The 19642-nt window shown below is 37.8% G+C and overlaps 3 protein-coding genes across 3 annotated transcripts; 1 reads left to right on the top strand and 2 right to left on the bottom strand.

Annotated features, from left to right (window-relative positions):
- The first annotated feature begins 39 nt into the window (after positions 1–39).
- On the top strand, positions 40–1785 carry LOC140921540 (uncharacterized). The gene is made up of 3 exons (XM_073371545.1): positions 40–199; positions 475–615; positions 1327–1785. The coding sequence occupies exons 1-3, from the start codon at positions 88–90 to the stop codon at positions 1737–1739; spliced, it is 666 nt and encodes a 221-aa protein (XP_073227646.1). The 5' UTR covers positions 40–87; the 3' UTR covers positions 1740–1785.
- A 1409-nt stretch (positions 1786–3194) lies between these two features.
- LOC140954030 (uncharacterized) lies at positions 3195–9247 on the bottom strand. Its single transcript, XM_073403424.1, has 6 exons — positions 8924–9247; positions 7019–7169; positions 6145–6441; positions 5149–5394; positions 3864–4115; positions 3195–3583 (listed from the first exon to the last, which is right to left on the bottom strand). The coding sequence occupies exons 1-6, from the start codon at positions 9059–9061 to the stop codon at positions 3456–3458; spliced, it is 1212 nt and encodes a 403-aa protein (XP_073259525.1). The 5' UTR covers positions 9062–9247; the 3' UTR covers positions 3195–3455.
- Positions 9248–10504: 1257 nt separating this feature from the next.
- On the bottom strand, positions 10505–18325 carry LOC140954032 (uncharacterized). Its single transcript, XM_073403425.1, has 6 exons — positions 17987–18325; positions 16338–16482; positions 15077–15373; positions 13597–13842; positions 12359–12607; positions 10505–12120 (listed from the first exon to the last, which is right to left on the bottom strand). Exons 1-6 carry the CDS (start codon positions 18122–18124, stop codon positions 11987–11989), a joined length of 1209 nt encoding a protein of 402 aa, XP_073259526.1. The 5' UTR covers positions 18125–18325; the 3' UTR covers positions 10505–11986.
- Positions 18326–19642: the final 1317 nt, after the last annotated feature.

Here is a 19642-nt window from a genome sequence, read left to right as displayed (position 1 = left end):
TGGAACGCCTGGACAATTTCCTCTTTTTTGCACACGATTTCTAAAACAGAATCTAATTTTCTTTCTCGTAACTTGCAATTGTAGGTGATGTCGTTTAATTTAGTTTCTGATGAAAAGGCCTCCAAAGCTGCTGAAGAATATGCCGAACAACTCCATGAAATTTACAAACATGAGTGTTATGGAACTCAGAAAAAAGAGTGTAAGATAATTTTTGTACATTTTACAAAACCTCGGGCTGATCCGCGGTGTAAGAACCTGTTAAACTCACAAGTGATGTAAAACAGAGGAAACAAAGAAGTCAACACAATAGAACGCAGAAAAACAAAAGGTGCGAAACAAAGAAGAAGTTCACTGGTTCTTACACCGAGGTAAACCCAAACCTCGCCCCCTCCTGAAAGTGTCTCAATACAAAAACAAAAGATCTGTCTGTTTGTATTGATCTATTCATTTTTCCTTTTTTTTGCTTTTTTTTAGCTTGCCACACGCTAGCAGAGTTTTACATGTCAGTTGAACGGAACATAACGAAAGCAAAGGAACTTTACCACTACACTTGTTATGAGCTTGACCTTCCTGAAAGTTGCTTTGCGTTAGGAAACCTTTATCTTACTCAAAAAAGTAGGGTTACTATTATTAACTATTATACAGTATAATTTATCAAACCTGAGTTAGAACAGGACTATGTGAAAATATATGTTAATTTTTTTGTCAGTATCATATTTTTGATGTAACATTTTAGGCAACTAACGTTTCACTTAAACTGAGTCAAGTTAAGAAATGGTGTGGGAGGGGTAAAAGTGCTGTTTGCTTTTGGTTTCATCAAGCTTGTGGATTATTTGAGGCCGTGAGGTTTGGTTCAGCCAAGAGTCAAAACTATAAGACCTTGCACTGGGCAAACTGATGCTCCACCAATATACTGATGGCCTTAGCCAGGTTCCATAAGGCACGTTAAGGTTAGAGGAACTCATAATATTGTTTCAAAAGAAAAGGTAATGTTATTGTTCCAGAACAAAACTTTTGAGCCCTCTTATCTGAACAATGCTTTAAAAAAAACTTGTTCTTGCCACAGACAAGAAATTGACAACTGATCAATTTGATTAGATCATGCATGATGCCTTTCCTTCTTGATTCTGTGTCAAATACAATACTGTAAACGATCTAATAGACACCCTTTTGTACATAAATGCCAAATAAACACCCCTGTTAATATGTTAAGTTTGTATTGGACACCCCACTGAAATAAACGTACCCTCTTGTACCCCTAAATTTAAATAAATGCCCCATGCATCCATTAGATCATTTACAGAATCTCCATTACCTTCCTTCCAGAACACAAAGATCCTGAGAAGGCAGTCAGTTTGTTTCACAGAGCATGTGAGAAGGGCTCTCCAGGAGCATGTAATAATGCAGGATTAACATATCAAAATGGAATCCAAGGATCAACAATACAAAAGGACATCCATAAAGCTATAGAGATGTTTTCTAAGTCCTGTGAATTAGGACATCCAAATGGCTGCTTCAACTTGAGTGTGATTTACCTAACTGGGAAAGATGGAATTCCAAAAGATTTACCCAAAGCTTTTGAGCTTTCACAAAAAAGCTGTAACATGATGCATCCATGGGCTTGTGCTAACATTAGTAGAATGTATGCCATTGGTGATGGTGTTGAGAAAAACCCACAAGAAGCAGAGAGGTACAAAAGATTTGCAAAAAAATACTCTGGACAAGAAATCAAGATATGAAAAATCACTAAAATATTCCTTACTGTATGCCTCCTTCTCCATCTATGTGTCAATTTTATACTTGGTGTAATTTTAATTTTTCTTTGTATGATACACATTGATATAAATACTTTACAAAAATAAACTACAAAAATAAAAATTGAGCAAAAAAATAAATTTCAATCTGATTCTGCGGCAAAATGGGTTTCTCATACAATCACTCATTCTCAAGTGATTGTAATGAATTCTTATTTTTGTAAGCAAAATCAAAATAGGGCCTGTGTAGCTAAGAGTGACTACACTGATTTTCTAAAAATAATTATATATTTTTAAGTCATTTTTATTAGCTTACCAAGTACATTGACAATAATATTATTATAAGCATGATTTAAATATTTACACAGTCTTCATGAAACATTTCTCATAAAAGTTTGAAAACCACAGTCAACTCTACACCTGTATCAGGGTATTCATTAGGCATCGGAGATCGTAGAATTCTCCATTTACTATGCTGAATTCTCCAGCTAACATTTCGTAGCCTATGACTATTTTTGTTCAGATGTGGAGCCTCTATCGAAATATTCTCCTGTGATGTTACATCTTTCTCCTGCGACTAGAATTCTTAATGAAAACCCTGCTCCATAAAACGGACCACTCTAAAATGGACACCTTGAATTGATCCCTGCCTTTCTTTTCTCCCCTTATTTGACTCTCTGTAAGATGGGCATCTCTATGCCTTGTCCCTGTATGGCGTCTTTCCAGGCCTTCTTGGTCAATGCACTTTGGTGATGTATCCGAGGCAAACGTCCATACCTCATGACCCGAAATGCATCAGCCACGCACAATAATGAGGCATGTACGGACTAGGCAAGGCATCTCTTTGAGAAGAAAACTTAGTGCTAGACTGAACAGTGACTTTTTAAAGTCACTGAGAAAGGCTCTCATAAGCAACTTCTCCCACAAGTGACTCTTCTGTGATTACCCAACTGGACTTTTCCTTTGTTTATAAGCTCTCAAAAGCAACCACTTAGAGTCTTATTCATATTTATCAACACTTTAATGAAACTGCACACTAAGCTAATGGTTCGTTGATAAAGATCTTGTTCAGTGCAGTGTTGTTTTCGTAAAAGTTAAAAGTCATTTTCATAGCAACCACTTCATTAGTAATAAGTTTCTGAAGCTCTCAGTAGCAACCACCCTCTATTGTTTTACGATGTGGTTGCTAACGAGGGCTCATTCTCATAAGTGACTAGCTCTAGTTACAACAACTTCTTCAAATTTCCGAGGGAGTCGCTTACAAGAACTTTGACTGAACATGATCCAGTACAAGAGTGAACATACCAATCTCGACATGAAAAGTGGGTGTGTTATGCAGATATAAAAGTTCCTTTAATTTGAGGATGAATCTCAGAAGGCTTAAAAAACTTCAATGTCTTTCCCTCAATAATTTCATTTTCTTTATAAATTTCCTTCACTATATAAAATTACTTGCAAGGAAAATAAAAATGGACAACGGAACCCTTTGCTTTTCTATAATAAAATAACTAACTATTATAATAATATTTAAGAATTATATTTAACATGTATAAATTTTAATACCAATAAGTGCTGGTGTTGACTAAAATAATAATTTTTGCCTCAATTATAAATATTGAGCAGTCACTCACAAAGACAGCAGAATCAATCTAGCACTTTCTTGGGAAAGCATCTTAAACATGTTTACTATAAACAATAATTTTAAAATCCACTTTGAAGAAACCTCTTTAATGTTAGTGGCAATGGCAGTTCAGGTATATAGTCCCAATGACAAGCTAACTGTTTCCTAAGACGAACCTTACACATTTGTGTAAGTGGCTGTGGCATTTCTGAAACCAAAAAAATTAAGGTTATCAACACGAGTTGGAGTCAGAGTAAAGATGTGTATAAAACACTGTCAGCAATTTTTGCCAGAAAACCCAGGTTTCTTGAGACACTGGCACACAATATTGAATTATCAGCAAGATACAGATACTTAGTAAGGATTCAAGAAATAGGATGCTAGCTATCTCAAATTAGCAAGTAACATTTTGCTTCCAATTAAACAAATCAAAGTGATGAGGCTAATTTCTTTCATTTCAATAGACATAACCTAGCCTTACTTCTCACCTAAAGCAACTTGTAGTAATTCCAAACAGTATCCCTGGCCTGTTTGTCGAGCTATGTCGAGCGGCATGTCATCTTCTCGTCCAAGAAGTGTTGTTGATGCACCATACTGGAGAAGTACAGATGTTAACTGAACTGCAATGTCGTAGGCATGATCAGCTCTCAGCGTCAAATGAAGAGGTGTGTCTCTCACTAAATCTCTGGCATTGACCTTGCTGTTGACATCCAACAGCATAACTGCACTCTTTACTTTACCTACATAAAAATGAAGATGCACAAAGTAGATCACATGAGTGCTGAATGATATTTAATTATGGATCATTCATTGCTACAAATTTACAGCAGCTACAACTCATGATTTGATCTACATAAGCTAAAGATGATATATAACGAATTTACAATCGAAACTCTATGGGTGTATTCGATCGGGATGATCCATATCAGGATTGGTGATCTGATATCACTCAGATCATAGCACATCAGAGGAAATGACAAATCCACCTTGGGAAAGGATTAACACAGAATCCATCAGGAAATTGAGTAATTTCAATTTTCAGTGGACAAAAAACCTTGTACCAGAATAATTTAAACAATATCTCATGGGGCTATATAGATGTAAAGATGCAATAAGTTAGTTATCTACAGGTAATTAAACACCAAAGAAAATTTCTTAGGAGAGCCCCAGAAAATAAGTGTCAAATTTCAGAAAATGACACCTTATACATGAAATTTTCAGAATTATGTGTAATCCCCTCCTGTAAACAACACGTCCACTCCTCAAAGTGATCACATCTTCAAAGTCAGAAAGCACTGCTTAATTTGGAACCTTTCTAAGTACTGTTGTGGTGTCCTATTCAGTTACCAAATCTAGAATTTTTAGGAGATATTTTAACATTTTACTATTCCTTTCTACATAATTTATAAATTGAATATATAAATTGAAATGTACAGGGCTACAAAAAATCTGCTTGCCTAGGTCTGTTTTGAACTCTGCATACCTATAAAAGTTATGTGTTTTAGTATGAATTGAAGTTAATTTGCCGGGACCTTTGCCCATCAGTCAAGCGAGCATGAAAGGCTATTTTTCCCATGTGAGAAGATTTACTTGTCCTGGATGAATTTGTCATTACTTTTTTCCAGTTAGACATGAAAATTAATAAGGAGTGTCATAAATGTACCTTGCAATACAAGATTGTTTCCCAGTGAGAAAATTTACTTGTCCTGGATGACTAGATATGACTTTTTTCAAGCCTAGACTTGAAAATAATAGAGAGTGTCATAAAAATACCTTGCATACAAGCTTCATGTAAAGGTGTTCTCTTCTGATTACTTGCCGCATGTGGGTCTGCACCTTGACGAAGAAGCTCCAACATTATATCATCATATCCTCTGTATGCAGCTTCATGTAAAGGCGTGTGTTTGCCTGCATTAACACTGTTTACATCAGCCCCCGCCCTGATTAATAACTTGACACAATCAAGGTGACCCTGACGAACAGCAATATGAAGAGGTGACCAGGGTGTGCAGCCAGAATCTAATCATCGATGATAAATAAACAAAAACACGACATAAACTAAGAAGTAGATAATTGAGAACACTCGCCTCCGCATCCCACCAATCCTGGCATCATCCCAGCAGTAATGGCTATATGTGGTTTAATTTACTTTGATGTTTGTTCCCTCCGCTCCAATGAGAGGTTTTTCTGCAGGTACTCGGGTTTACCCCTCTCCTCAAAAACCACCATTTCCAATTCCTTTTCAACCAAGAATCAGGAAGATTTGAAGAACCAATATTATAGTGGATGTGCTACCGGTACCGGTGGTGGTTCCAGGCCTTCAGATAAGGGGGAGGCCTGGTCATCCAGACCCTGAGATAAGGGAGGAGGGGGGGGTGGGCCCTAAGAAAATAAACTGTTTGGAACACAATTTGAGCTCTACAATTTTCGGAACATTTGTTGTAAAATTTCTTGCTTGCCTGCCTCTCCTACGATTTTAGAACATCTAAAAAGTGGTATAATTGGCCATTTTTACCCTTAAAAAGGTCACCTACAATTCTCGGGAGCCTTTTTTCTGGCTGAAATTTTCGAAAAGGTCAGTTTTGATCCCTATAATTTTCGGATCACTAGACTTTCAGCTAGGAAATCTGAACAGATGAAAAATTTTTAGGGGATAATTAAAAATATGCCTATATCTACTGTTTAAATACTAAATACATTTAACAATGCTATGTTTAAATGATTTTGAACTATATTCTGGTTGGGTGCCCCTGCGAAGCATTGACTTACATTGCCTTGGGTTATTTACTGGTGCTCCAGCGTCTATTAACAGTTGAGCCAGCTCAATAAATCCTTTCTTACAGGCTTCATGAAGGGCGTGCCAGTTTCCTTGAGTTGTAACTGATGCCCCTGCCTTAAGTAACAGCTTCACAACTTCAACATGTCCACAAGCTGTTGCCCACATGAGTGGTGACCGACCAAATTTGTCCACATCATCTAGAGTACAACTGGCCTTAATAAGCACTTCAACCACGTAAACATGGCCTCCTGAAGCAGCTAGATGAATTGCAGCTTTTCCCTTTTTATCTGTGCCAGATAATTGAATTATAGTTATTTGTAAGCAAAGAGCAAACATACGAAACCACCTCCTAAATGTTTTCAATTTTTCAAAGTCATATATTTAATTTTTTCTTGGCACTTGGCATTCTTACTAGTTAAGAATCTGAGTGGGAAAATAGCGAATTTCTGTAAATTGACCCCTAAGCCTGAAAATGTCACTTGGGAAACTATTCTTCAGTTCCTTTATTTTAAGACCACAGTAATTACACGGTACCAGAAACAGTCACTTCTTTGAAATCCAAGGGCTGTGCAGTTGTTTTTGGTCATTCCATTAGTTTCAATTTATCCTTGGCCACACTTGTACATCTAAAAATGGCAATATAGTTGCCTCCTGCCAGTTGGGGTATTTTAATCCTGTTTTTTTGTATTTGAATTATTTTTTTCTGATCATTTGAGTGTAAACAAGCTGGGTTACTATTAATAAAGTGTACTTTTCACAATAAACAATCCTTAAACCTTGTTTTAAGAAATGCATGTCAGAGAACTGTTTTGTGGGGACAAATGTGAGACTTGAATTTTAAATGGACATTTGGATTTTATGTACCTTTTTTATTAACATTAGCTCCAGCCTCCAGAAGAAACTTTACAAATTCCAAGTAACCAGCCCTTGCTGCAAGGTGCAAACCAGTTTCACCTATTGATACTGTTGTCACAACATCAGGATCCAGTTTCTTAGCATCATAAATCATCTTGGCCTATGATACAAGATATATAAATTAAAAAATATTTAGAAGGTGAGGGAGCACCACTCTTCTACCAGCTGAATTAATGTTACAGCCTGAACTTTCAAAAGAGAGGTAGGGTACAGTGTGAAAAAGGATCATTTACCCATGAAATATTCCATTACAGAACCAAACTGTTACTGGCTTCAGCCTGGTATTAGACTGCGAGTAGTCTCTCTTTTTCTTGATATTTAGTGAGGGCAGTGCATGTGTGCACTAGAAGCCGCGAAATGTGCAAGGTGATGTTGGCAGCCCAAGAAAAAAAACTGGCTTTGCTAGTAGTCTCTCTCCTTTTCCGCCAGTCCCACCTCGCACCTTCAGTCACTCACATAATCATTTTTGTCTCTTGTGTGTTTCCCCTGACAGGCTAGGAAAAAAGAGAGACTGCTCGCAATTTAGCCTGGTATTTATGTGCACACCATTCACAACATTGTGACTTAGTTTTACAGCAAATGAAAACTGATGATGGAAACATAATCAGAATAGTTCTTCCCTTCAAAGATCAGATAGCTGCTGATGCAGTCTGTAGGCAATTGCATGATCTCAATGTCTACATTAACTTGGATAACAGGGAAAGAGCTAGACCAAGAAATAAATAACAACGGAGACCAATTTCGTTGGAAGAAAAACATGAAAATTATATAGCGGCGGTGGGAGTGTGCTGCATGGACAAAGTTGTCTTTTTTGCTCGTTAGAAATAATAGTGCGCTGCACGTGCAAAGTTTTTTTGCTAATTAGAAAAAAAGAGTGCTGCACGTGCAAAGTTTGTTTTTTGCTTATTAGATCAAACTCAACCTTTTGAGATCTGTTGTTGTTGTTTTTTACCGTTCTCGTTGTTTTTACCTTGTCTATAGTATTACTCAATTTATATTTTCTTTGAGGAAACTATAAATATTAAAGAGAGCTTCGCTTTTAGCCGTGGCTAAATCTATTTAGTATATACTAAAACAGTGGATAGTGTTTTTCGCGCGCTCTGATTGGCTACTCAATCAGTGAATATCCTGCACTATTCACTGATTCACCTCCAGTTCCTCCGAGCGAGCAACGCCAAACTCGCGTAAGTTGCGAGCAAAATGCCTTCCCGGTTTGCTGCCGTAAACAAACAAAGAAATTTCACAACTAATCAAGCAAGCTGTTTCCGAAATACACGAAGACGGTGACGAAGTTCGGATTAGAAGTTTTAACAGGTAAAGCTTTGTCTTTTCGACACGAATTTATCGATAAAACCGGTGAAAAAGTTTTTGTTTACAAATGCAAATTAAGTTTAAATCTTGCCTACTTTATTTAGTTGAGTTGTTCATAAATAAGCTTAAAACTGAATTTAATAATCTTTTTTTATAGAATGATTTTAAATACAAAAAGAATTCACAACTCTTTTTGAAGAAATGTCCCCGCAAGAGCTAAACAAATGCCTTCAAAAGTTTTAATTGTCGGCAAGAAAAAGCGACGGCCGCAGCCGCCCGGTCATTAGGCGCCAAAATTGTAATCGTTGGCAACAGTATTTGAGTTAAAAATCGTCATTTTTGAGCTCAATTATCTCACGGTTTTAGTATATACTAAAACAATTATTCACCTCAGTGTCGGTGGCTAGTCGTGGATATTTACCTCACTGCTTCGCAGTTCGGTAAATATCCAGGACTAGCCACCTCCACTTCGGTGAATAATTGTTATATATTAGCATTACATTGAAGTTGAATTTAACTCCCCACTGTACATTTTTCTCTTACTTCATCTATATTTCCTTCACGTATGGCCGTGAAAAACTCGATTATCCCACTTTCTCTGGGATTAGCCAGCGTAACTCTAAGAGGTGGCCGTCGAGGAGTTGTGAGGAACTGATCGGCCACATCGTCTTCTCCCTCCATGATTGCAAAGCGTCTGTCCGTCACAAAACCATATCCAGAGTTTACTTCAAGTTAAACATGGGCTCAGTATTTGTCCATATTAGGTCAACTTTTGCGTGCTCATTCAATTGTTACTGGTTAGTGTACCTGAAGAAATTGCAAAAATAAATCTGACATCCAAACCAAAATACTGATGCAGTAACAAGGTGTTTATTTCCTTTTATGGAATATATCGCGTTACTCTGTTCCAGTCCGTCCTGGTTGGCTCCTGGTTGGTCCTGGTGGGGAGTTAACACGTGGTAAACACGTGGCATGGCATGAATGTTTCTGAGTATGGTGGTTTGGAACAACTCAAAATCCAGAACGAAATACAAGGATCAACTATGAAACTGACAGAAGAAACAAACGAGAAAAAAAAAAGAAACAGAAAGAGAGAGAGCAAAACTCGCAGGCGCTGATCCACACAGGTTTCCACCACTACGGGAATCGGTCAGATTTTTCATAATAAACATATTTTGCATAATAATAATAATAATAATAATAATAATAATAATAATAATAATAATAGAACTTTTCAAGTTGAAATTCGGAAAATGGTCAGGACAAATGTTTTCTTTTTCCGGGCATTTTATGCCCCCTCAATGGATCAGAAACCCAAAAAGGGAACTTTAGGGTGCATGTCCCCGGGCTCCCCTAGGAACTTGCTCCCTCGGCCCCTCCTTTAGGAAATTACCGCATGGGATTGAGGGCTCGGGGGGGGGGGAACTCCGCATATGAAAGGGGTGGGGATGCTCGTCGGAAATTTTGAATTAAACCCCTAAAGGAGACCGATCGATCTGGGCGTGGCCCAAGCTTTTTTTGACCCCTAAAAGAGACCATGTTAAAACACAGACAATATATATATATATATATTTATATTTTTCGTGCGCGACCCTAAACGAGACCTTCACGGCTAAATATGATGGTATTTTGCCCATAACACCCTAAGTGAGACCAATATCCGAAATTTACACCCCTAAGCGAGACGACGAGCATCCCCACCCCTTTCATATGCAAAGTCCCTCCCCCGGGATTGAGGGCCACTGAGGAACTAGGTCAACGAGTGATCTTCTAAGAAGAGGAGATTGATAGGACTCGGAACTAGCAGGAAACTGACTGAGCAAACTAATACTCTCTCTGAAAATACGACATTCCGGGTACATTTGATGACAGCTTTCAAGCGGCTGAATACGAGCCACAACAGAAAAAACACACCTAAAAACCCGCCACCTATGGAGGCTATTTGCTAGGTCAAGCCTTTTTTGCTTCTCTTTTCTTGAAAAGAAATAATTGTGGTTAAGGTAGTGGAAGATTGGGCAATTACTCTGAGTAATAAATTAACTCCTGGTCAATAATTAACAGTGATACCTGAGATAAAATTGCTCTAACTCTTCTACAAGGTCAATGCAAATTGCTTTTTCATGAAAACACACTTTTATTCCAAAGAATCTCACTTATTTAATTATACATCAACAATATTTGTTAGAGAGGCACTTAAAGGTATAAATTATTAAAGGTATAAATTATCAGTTAATTTGAATTTTTGATGTTCACATGATAATGGATAGAGTTCCACACAAGGAAAGGACAATATTAATCTTGGAGTGAACAAAGTAAATAATTACATTATAAATAACAATAAATATTTTTCATAAAAGTTTAAAAACTACCTAATTGGTACTTAATTTCGCAAGGTTTTATTTTCATGATTTTAACAGGCAAACATGAAAAAAGGGCATTAAGTTTCGCGATTTAAGTAAGTTCTCAACTTCATTTCATCTTTCAAAAAGTCTGAACTTATTAAAGTTTCTTGATAAACTGGAGCAAGTAATGTGTGAAATCTTTGCAAATTAACCTTATTTCACAACTAAAGATACAACATGGAATCTACCAGTAAACAACTTGTTGATTTATCGATACATATCCTGTATATCTTGTTGCTATTAGATGTTGATAAAGTTTTCCGTGTTGTGAATTTTCTATATGGGTTATAAATTTCACGCGCTTAAATTTTGCAGAGATTTAAATTCGTGGCAATTTAATTTTGTGAATTTTTTAAAAAAGCAAAAAATGTGAAATTTAAGACCTGCAAAATTAAGTACAAATAAGGTACTTTTTACGCTAATTATTTAAAACTGTATAGTAAAACAGAGAGAGCCACTTAAAGGTATAAATTATCAGTTAATTTGAATTTTTGACGTTCACATGATAATGGATAGAGTTCAACACAAGGAAAGGACAATGTTAATCTTGGAGTGAACAAAGTAAATATAACCTGACAAGATTCAAATCAAACTGTAAAAATGTCATGTGACATGTAGACCTAGTTTCTTTCCATCACACAGCAGGGGTGGATCTAGGGGGAGGGTGCAGGGGGTGCCCCCCCCCCCCCCCCGTGAGATGACCTGCGGTTTTCTAATACAACAGGTATTCTGCAAAAAAAACTATGTGGTTTATTGGTGTTGAAGTAGAGCAAGAGACGAGTGCAACCCCTCTTAAAAAAAATCCTGGATCCGCCCCTGCACAGTACACCTATTGGGTAGCAAAATCCACCTCATTATTTACAAATTTCTTTCATTTTTTTTACCGAAAATGGCTTCCGACATGTTTACTTGATAACATGAACAAAATAAAAACAATAAAATAAATATTGACAAATTGCCTGCAACGCTTCCTTTTTTCTTCTATGAAAAATAATTTACTAGTCGAAGACATATTTACATAATGCCATTAATTTTGTTTTATGCAATGAAATTATTGTAATAGACCTTTTTCAAAAAAAGCCATAATAATACATTTAGCATAAAAGGCCAATCAACAAGGCAAAGACAAAGCTGAATATTAAATTCAGCACTTTGCTTGGAGAGCATAGATCGTATTAAACTTGTCTATTTTGACAATGATCAATTAAAATCCATTTTCAAATTGTAGAAAACTCTTCAATGTTATTGGCAATGGAAGTTCAGCTATATAGTCCCAATGACAAGCTAACTGTTTTCTCAGAAGAACCCTACAAATATGAGTAAGTGGTTGTGGCATTTCTGAAAAAAAAAGGAAAATCAACTCAATTAGTTGGCACACAAAAAGAACAATAAGGGAAAAAGTGATTTTTTTTTCCTGGAAATCCAAATTACTAAAGACAGAGCACTATTTTGGCTCAAACGTAAATGTTTTGCTTCTCAAAAATAATTATGCTTCAAATTCAAGCAACACCCGGCAGTTTTGCTTCAAGGCAGTTTAGATTCATCTTAAACGTGCATTGGGTTGTATAATTCTCACCTAAAGCAGCTTGTAGTAATTCCAAACAGGATTCCCTGCCTGTTTGTCGAGCTATGTCCAGCGGCGTGTCATCTTCTCCTCCAAGAAGTGTTGGTGATGCACCATACTGGAGAAGAACAGATGTCAACTGAACCGTGATGTCATGACGATAAGCTCTGAGCGTAAGATGAAGAGGGGTGTCTCTCACTAAATCTCTGGCATTGACCTTGCTGTTAACATCCAACAGCATAATTGCACTCCTTACTTTACCTACAGTAATATGACCAGCAGATTAATACTATGACAGTACTACAATACCTAATCTTGAGCCAGATCATTATAAGTTTCTGGGAAACCACCCACCTACCCCTTCCCTAAGCCAACATTTTTCCCTAAGTTTAAAGAAGGCGTTAATGTTGGCTTAGGGGAGGGGTAGGTGTGTAGTTTCCTAAAAATGTACAATGGCCTCACTTGTTTTCTTTCAAATCTATTATTTTTTAATGAAATCATCGCTTGCAGATCAAGAATAATTTTTGGTATTGTTACTTTGACAGAGATGGAAACAAATAGGTGTAGAATTGTGAAAGCAAAAGGTTAATAAGGACCAATCAGTAAAACGATAATAAATTATTGTTTTACTTATTATAATTGGAGTCTGTGTGTGCAATATCACATTTTTTATTATAACGTGTAAAATAATTGAGGATTGTGTCATAAGACTAGAGTACCGGTACCTTGCATACAAGCTTCATATAAAGGTGATATGACTTTTTTAGATATGACTTTTTTAGATATGACTTTTTTCAAGCCTAGACTTGAAAATACCATATTTATTCGATTAACCACCCTAAGCGCTTATTAAATTTTTGGACCTTGAGAGTGGGCGCTTATTCGAGGCTGGGCGCTTATTGAATTTTCACCATTTTCAGCAAGTGAAGTATGTTTATTTTGCAACAAAACAATAAATGCTAACAACAAAACGCGGAGATGTAACGAAGCAAGGTTTCTGTAAAATACCCTGAGGAAAACTTTGTCCTCGGGGAAGTCTCTTATTAGAATTTATTCACTCAAGTGGGTGGGGTGGGGGTGAGCACTTATTTGAGTTTGATTGGGAGGAGAAGGGGGTGGGCACTTATTCAAGGCTGGGCACTTATTAACTCTTTCTGCCTTTAGGATGGGCGCTTATTCAAGGTGGGCGCTAATTCGAGGTTGGGCACTTATTCAAATAAATACGGTAATAGAGAGTGTCACAAAAATACCTTGCCTACAAGCTTCATGTAAAGGTGTTCTCTTCTGATTACTGGCTGCATGTGGGTCTGCTCCTCGAAGAAGAAGTTCTGATGTTATATCATCATATCCTCTGTATGCAGCTTCATGTAAAGGGGTGTGTTTGCCTGCATTAACACTGTTTACATCAGCCCCCGCCCTGATTAATAACTTGACGCAATCAAGATATCCCTGACGAACAGCAATATGGAGAGGTGACCATGGTTCATAGCCAGAAACTAGTTAACAATAATAAAGACAAACAATTAAAATTTGAATCACTCTTCTGGCTGTCGAGATGAGTTAAACAACTTAGGGCGCTTTCCAAAAGTCAGAACTGGCCGGCCAGACCATGGCTGCACCGCTCATTTTGAAAATGAAGTAGGCTTTTTCCAAGAGTTTTTGATGAAAAACGATTTCCTTCATGCATACTATTAAGCATTTGTCTGATCTGGCTGGATAGCTTTCATTAAAAGTTAAAACATTCTCATTATGAGGGGAACGTCCTGGCCGGTCAGTTCTGACAAATGGAAACCGCCCTTAGTTTGACTTAAAGCTCTCTCCTCAGCCTCTACAGAGGCTCAGTGACATGTTATTGGATTTCGCCTGCGCAAAGTGAGAGCAGGTGCAAAAACCAGTGCCCGCGCTCACTTGCACCATGCCCCTTTAAGCCTCTGCAGAGGAGAGCAGGCTTAAAGCATGCTAAATTCCTAGTGTGATGTCCTCATGGATCATTCTTTGTGTAGTTTTTATGCCACATTTATTGAAGATAAAGGTCCTCGCTATAAGGAGATCAGCTCTTGACACATTGACTACAATTTATTTAGTAAGAAGGGGTGATCTTCTTAATTTTAATGTTTTTAACATTAAAGAGGATGGGCTTTAATGAAAGGGCACTATGATTTGTCTATTTACAGTAATATTAATGCAATTGTCCAATTACATTCCAGTTTATCCAAGGCCTCCAAAATACAACCTGTTAATTAAGAAAATAAAAATGTTCCACAAAATAATGTAAGGCCCAGCATTGGAGAGATCATTCGTCTTCCCGCTGTTCTCCCCGTCAGTTTCTTGATGTTCAGTATCGAAATGGTATTCTAAGTTACTTCACACGATCATAGCCTGAGTAAACAACATGCCACCACTGGTTTCCCTATGAAATTATGAGCAAAAACCAGCACAGACATTCCATTCAATACTTAGTGATAATGCATCACTACCCAGATCTGAGTAGTGCTGATTGGCTAAAAATTAATTTGCTTCAACCAATCAGAAGCACTACCTAGATCAGGGAATCAGGGTAGATGATGCATCATCAGTATGGAGTTTCTGCGCTTGTTTCTCAGACGTCATTTCGTGGGGAAACCACTGGTGGTATCATGATATGTCAGCTGTTTTCTCAGGACCAGTCTCAGGCTAACACAATAATGGCTTGACTTAAAAATAAAATAATTATGCAAAGTAATAACTTACAATGCTGTGGGTTATTTACTGGTGCTCCTGCATCTATTAACAGTTGAGCCAGCTCATGAAATCCTCTCTTACAGGCTTCATGAAGGGCATGCCTCTTTCCTTGAGTTGCCACAGATGCTCCTGCCTGCAGCAACAGTTTCACAATTTCAACATATCCACAAGCTACTGCCCACATGAGTGGTGACCGACCAACTTTGTCCACATCATCTAAAGTAGAGCCAGCCCTAATAAGCTCTTCCACCACATCAAGATGGCCTCCTGATGCAGCTAGATGGATTGCGCCTTTTTGGCGTCCTTCTGCACAATATAATAAAAAAAATGTTCAAAAAGACTAATGATAAAAAAAAACTAGTCTAAAAACTGAATTTTTGGCCATTACTGTTTAAATCAAACATAAACTTGAATAAGCATATAAAAAAAATAAATAAATAAAAATAAAAAAATAAAATAAAAATAAATAAATAAAAAATTATGCCTATATTTTCTTTCACATTTTCCTATAAAATCAACTCATTTGAGAGAACAGTATGCTTATTATCAACACCTTCTCCAGTCATTTCCATGGTACACATATTTAAGGAGAATATGATTGCAATCAACGCCTTCCTCATTTGATCACACTACTTTTATTCTTCAAACCATCTTATTTCAATAAAAAGCACTGTTTGTCTTAAGAAACTTAGATGCTGATCACCCATTAACCCTTTAAGTTCCAATAGTGACCAACATCAATCATCTCCTAGCAATATCCATACAATGTCAAGAGATTAGGTTATGAGAATTAATAAAATGATCACCTAAGAGAAAATGCTTTGATCTTATATCAAATTCTCAACACATTCTTTAAGGAAATATATAGAGATAAGTTTGGAGAATTTGTATGTGGATATTAAGGCTTAAAGGGTTAAAGGTTTGGAAGTGCAGTAGCCTAATGGTAATTGCAAGGTATTCAGAACAAGAGCTTCTGGTTTGAGCTCTTCTTGGGATCACGCTGAGGTACAGTTAATCTGAGATGGACACAGTTAGCATCCCATCCAGGAAGTAGAAATGTTCCTAGTACCTTCATTCTATGGAAACAGCTGGGATATTAGCTAGCTGCACAAATGGATCCCTTGGCTGCTAGCTGGAACACAGGCTTTATTTTACCTTTACCACCATTGAAGATTAAGGATTAATAACAGCGTAACAAATAAATTTATCCATAATGCTCGTTATTCAAGGCAGTAAGGAATGTTCCACCCCTTGGTTTGATCATATATACCTTTCCGATTAACATCAGCTCCAATCTCCAAAAGAAACTTTACCAATTCCAAGAAACCAGCCCTTGCGGCAAGGTGCAAACCAGTTTCTCCTTGCTGTTCTGCAACATTTGGATCCACCTTCTCAACGTCATAAATCCTTGTTGCCTAAGTAAATGTTCAAACATATTCAAAATTTTAATTAAGTGCTAAAAAACGTCAGAAAGAAATGAGTTTGAGTAGATCAGATTATAACCCAAAGTAGCATAACTCAGAGCAAGGATCTAGAAAGGGGGTAATGTTGCCTAAGATGGGAGTTCCTTCAAACCCTGATCTTTTATACACACCATTGGCTGTGTCCCTTTGAGTGTTAAATCAGGGATGTAGACAGTATATTTTGTAACTTATCTCCTGTTTAGGCTTATTCAACATTTATCTACTGACTTATATTATGTGTAATCAGCGTGCAAAGAAAGTTGTGTCCGATAGTGGATAGTGGATTTTGCTATTGGGCTTGTGATTTTTGTTCTTAACTTGCCCGATGGGCAAGTGCTGTTTTCTGAAGAAATTCAAATTTTGAAGGATTGTAATCAATCCTGCTAATCAAAAAGGGTTTTGGGGCTAGTTGAAATGACTTGTGGGCTAGTACATGCTAGCTACAGCTTGCCCAAATGGCAGGCTGTGAAACTGACTTTCTTTGCACCTTGGTAATAAGTTTCTGTGAAACATTTGAACCCGGGGTCATTTCATAAGTAGGCGGAACATATGATCATCCGAGTGAGTTAAGTCCTGAATAGGACTTTTGTGGATGACAGAGACTGATGTTTCAACAACCTGCGCAGTAGTCATCTTCAGAGTCAAATTCACATTGACACTTATTCAGGACTACACGCAATCACCCTGACAATCGTATATAAGCTGAATCTCTCTTAATGGACCCCTTTAAAAGACAGACACCTCTGTAAAATGGACACCTGGAGTCTGTCCTTGCCTTTCTTTACTTCCTTTGACTCTCTATAAGATGGTCATTTCTCTAAGAGGGAAATTTTGTGCCAACCTCAAAGGTGTCAAAGAGTTGACAGTAGTCTCTCCTATTTGCAAAGATATATTTTTCTGCTATTCCTTGGTCTTAATTTTCAACAGGCAGTGATAAAACGGCCTCCTTTTTAGATAAATAAAAAGATTCAAAGTACTAAATTAAATAATATTATTAGCTAAGCCTAATAATAATATTAAAGGGGCTGTGTCACGGCTGTCCAGTTGATTTTGTTTTATTACTAGCACTATAGCCCTCAGTCGCTATGGAACTTAAAGTAAGCAAAGAAATTACTTGTAAATGACACAAGCAGAGATTCGAGACAAACAAATATGTCTCCTGAACATTATTTTTGAAGTTGCAAACAGCAGAGACCAACTTTGAAAAATTGTTAGGCTGAACAGTTTTCAAAAACCCTATAATTTCAATCCTTTTCAATCCTCTTCAGTTTTGCCCATCCGTGGCATCTGTTGTACCTGTTGCGTTATTTTAACCTTCCTTTAATGTTTTATTTTTAACGGGCAGTTTGTAATTACCTAATTTAGCTGAATTTCGTGACACAGCTCCTTTAAATAGAGGTTAGCTGTAGCTAGCTGAATATTATAACAGCACCACTATGAAAATCTGTTTTCTTACTTCATCCAGTTTCCCTTCACGTATAGCCGTCAAAAATGCGATTCCTCCAGTACGAGGAGGTGGCAGTGGTGGTAGAGGAGGAGGCGGAGGAGGAGGATGAGCTGCAGCGAAGATACGATCTACCAATCGATCTACCATGATTTCACAGAGAAGGGCCAAAATCGAACGCCTGAGTTTCTTCACTAAACCGTTTCGAGAGTTGATATCAAGTTCAAACGGGGGTCAGCATGCACTTGTCCGCATAAGAAAATAATGCCTACTCACTCTTATGGTATCTGTAATAAATTCTAATAGCACTTTCGAGGAAAATTCCTAAAATAAATCTGACTTGATTTCCGAGTGATTTGCGTACATCAATTTACTCCGTTCCAGTCCCCAACCTAACGCGATCGACTGGGCATTGAAGGGGGATATGGGGAGAACAAAACCAAGCAAGCATTTTAAAGCAAGCATCATGTAGCCTGAGTACCAGGCCTTCCTAAGGGGATAGGGGAGAGGAGATCCCTTTTTCGCTTCCATCTTTCACCTTTTCTTCAGAAACGCCTGATACTCAGGCTAAGCATCATGATCACTTTATGATCACAATCCTTGCGATGGTGTTATGGTGTCTTCTTAGTCTGTGCCCCCAGGCTCTCAGATATCAGGGACGTTGCGAAAATAAAACAAGCCAAGCGAAAATAACAGCCGCCTGCGTGATCTGGGGTAACAGACCCCCGGCGGGGGCTACTTGGGGTAATTTTTGCTGGGTATGTGCTGCTGGCCTCTCAGAACCCCTACCACATAGTTTATTCTGTGGCCATATTATAGACCCAATCTTAGTCACTTTGGGGAAAAAAGTAATTTTCGCAGTCGCTTTCTGTTAACTTGGTCATCCTTAAATGAACTGACACATCTGCTAATGAGGTGTTAATCTTTCTAGCTTAAAATCCCTACAGACCTGATTTTTCTGACCCCCAAAATCCTGAAAATGTGCTACCCTATTCTAGTAACTCTTATAAAAATACAACCCCATATATATAGTCACTCCAGTCGTGAAATTGCGACCCCATCCAGCGGCACGTATCCATTGGCCTACTACCAGGAAGTATCCCCTGAACAGGCCACTGTTTTCTTAAGGCATAAGGGATACGTACTACGATAAGGGTGCAGACGGCGAGATCCTTGTCGTCTCACCAAGTGGTGTTGATTACAGGTTTGCTATTTTGTTATCTGTTTCAGTGAGGTTTTCCTTTATAGTCTGAGCCACGCCTAGAATTGTCTTCTTTCGGGCAGGAGTTAACGGGTTGAATTCTAATTAAAAGCGCCCTAGGGACGAGGTTGATTTCCCGAGAGCAGGGTTGCCTGAGTTAATACGAAGGAAAGCATGACTGCTTACATTCCCTTTTTTCCTGTACCCCTGTCGCCTGATCATGATCACTTATTCGCCGACTTGGTTATCACCATAGACAGGAGCTCCTGCCATAGAGCAGGAGCTTGAACATTCCATCTCACCGCCGCGTATCGCCTTTCTCGCGTGAGGTGATTTTCACGCGTGCTCGCGTTTCGCTCGCTCTACTATCCCTGAGGGAAAATGGGGACTACTCGTAGTCTAAGCGTTCACTATCTTTGATATCAGTCTTCTTAACTGTCCGTGATAAAAGTGTTTATAGGCATATC

The sequence above is a fragment of the Porites lutea genome, chromosome 12, assembly GCF_958299795.1.
Source record: "Porites lutea chromosome 12, jaPorLute2.1, whole genome shotgun sequence".
Classification (NCBI taxonomy): domain Eukaryota; kingdom Metazoa; phylum Cnidaria; class Anthozoa; order Scleractinia; family Poritidae; genus Porites; species Porites lutea.
This window is presented reverse-complemented; position numbering and strand designations above follow the sequence as displayed.

Excerpts from the sequence above, each read along its gene's own strand:
- LOC140921540 (XM_073371545.1), top strand. The coding sequence starts at position 88 with ATGTCGTTTAATTTAGTTTCTGATGAAAAGGCCTCCAAAGCTGCTGAA. Across the intron at positions 200-474 it reads TGGAACTCAGAAAAAAGAGT|CTTGCCACACGCTAGCAGAG; the intron begins GTAAGATAATTT and ends GCTTTTTTTTAG. Across the intron at positions 616-1,326 it reads CCTTTATCTTACTCAAAAAA|AACACAAAGATCCTGAGAAG; the intron begins GTAGGGTTACTA and ends CCTTCCTTCCAG.
- LOC140954032 (XM_073403425.1), bottom strand. The coding sequence starts at position 18,124 with ATGGTAGATCGATTGGTAGATCGTATCTTCGCTGCAGCTCATCCTCCT. Across the intron at positions 16,483-17,986 it reads GTGAAGGGAAACTGGATGAA|GCAACAAGGATTTATGACGT; the intron begins GTAAGAAAACAG and ends ACATTTACTTAG. Across the intron at positions 13,843-15,076 it reads AGTAAATAACCCACAGCATT|TTTCTGGCTATGAACCATGG; the intron begins GTAAGTTATTAC and ends ATTGTTAACTAG.
- LOC140954030 (XM_073403424.1), bottom strand. The coding sequence starts at position 9,061 with ATGGAGGGAGAAGACGATGTGGCCGATCAGTTCCTCACAACTCCTCGA. Across the intron at positions 7,170-8,923 it reads GTGAAGGAAATATAGATGAA|GCCAAGATGATTTATGATGC; the intron begins GTAAGAGAAAAA and ends CTTGTATCATAG. Across the intron at positions 6,442-7,018 it reads AGCTAATGTTAATAAAAAAG|ATAAAAAGGGAAAAGCTGCA; the intron begins GTACATAAAATC and ends TATCTGGCACAG.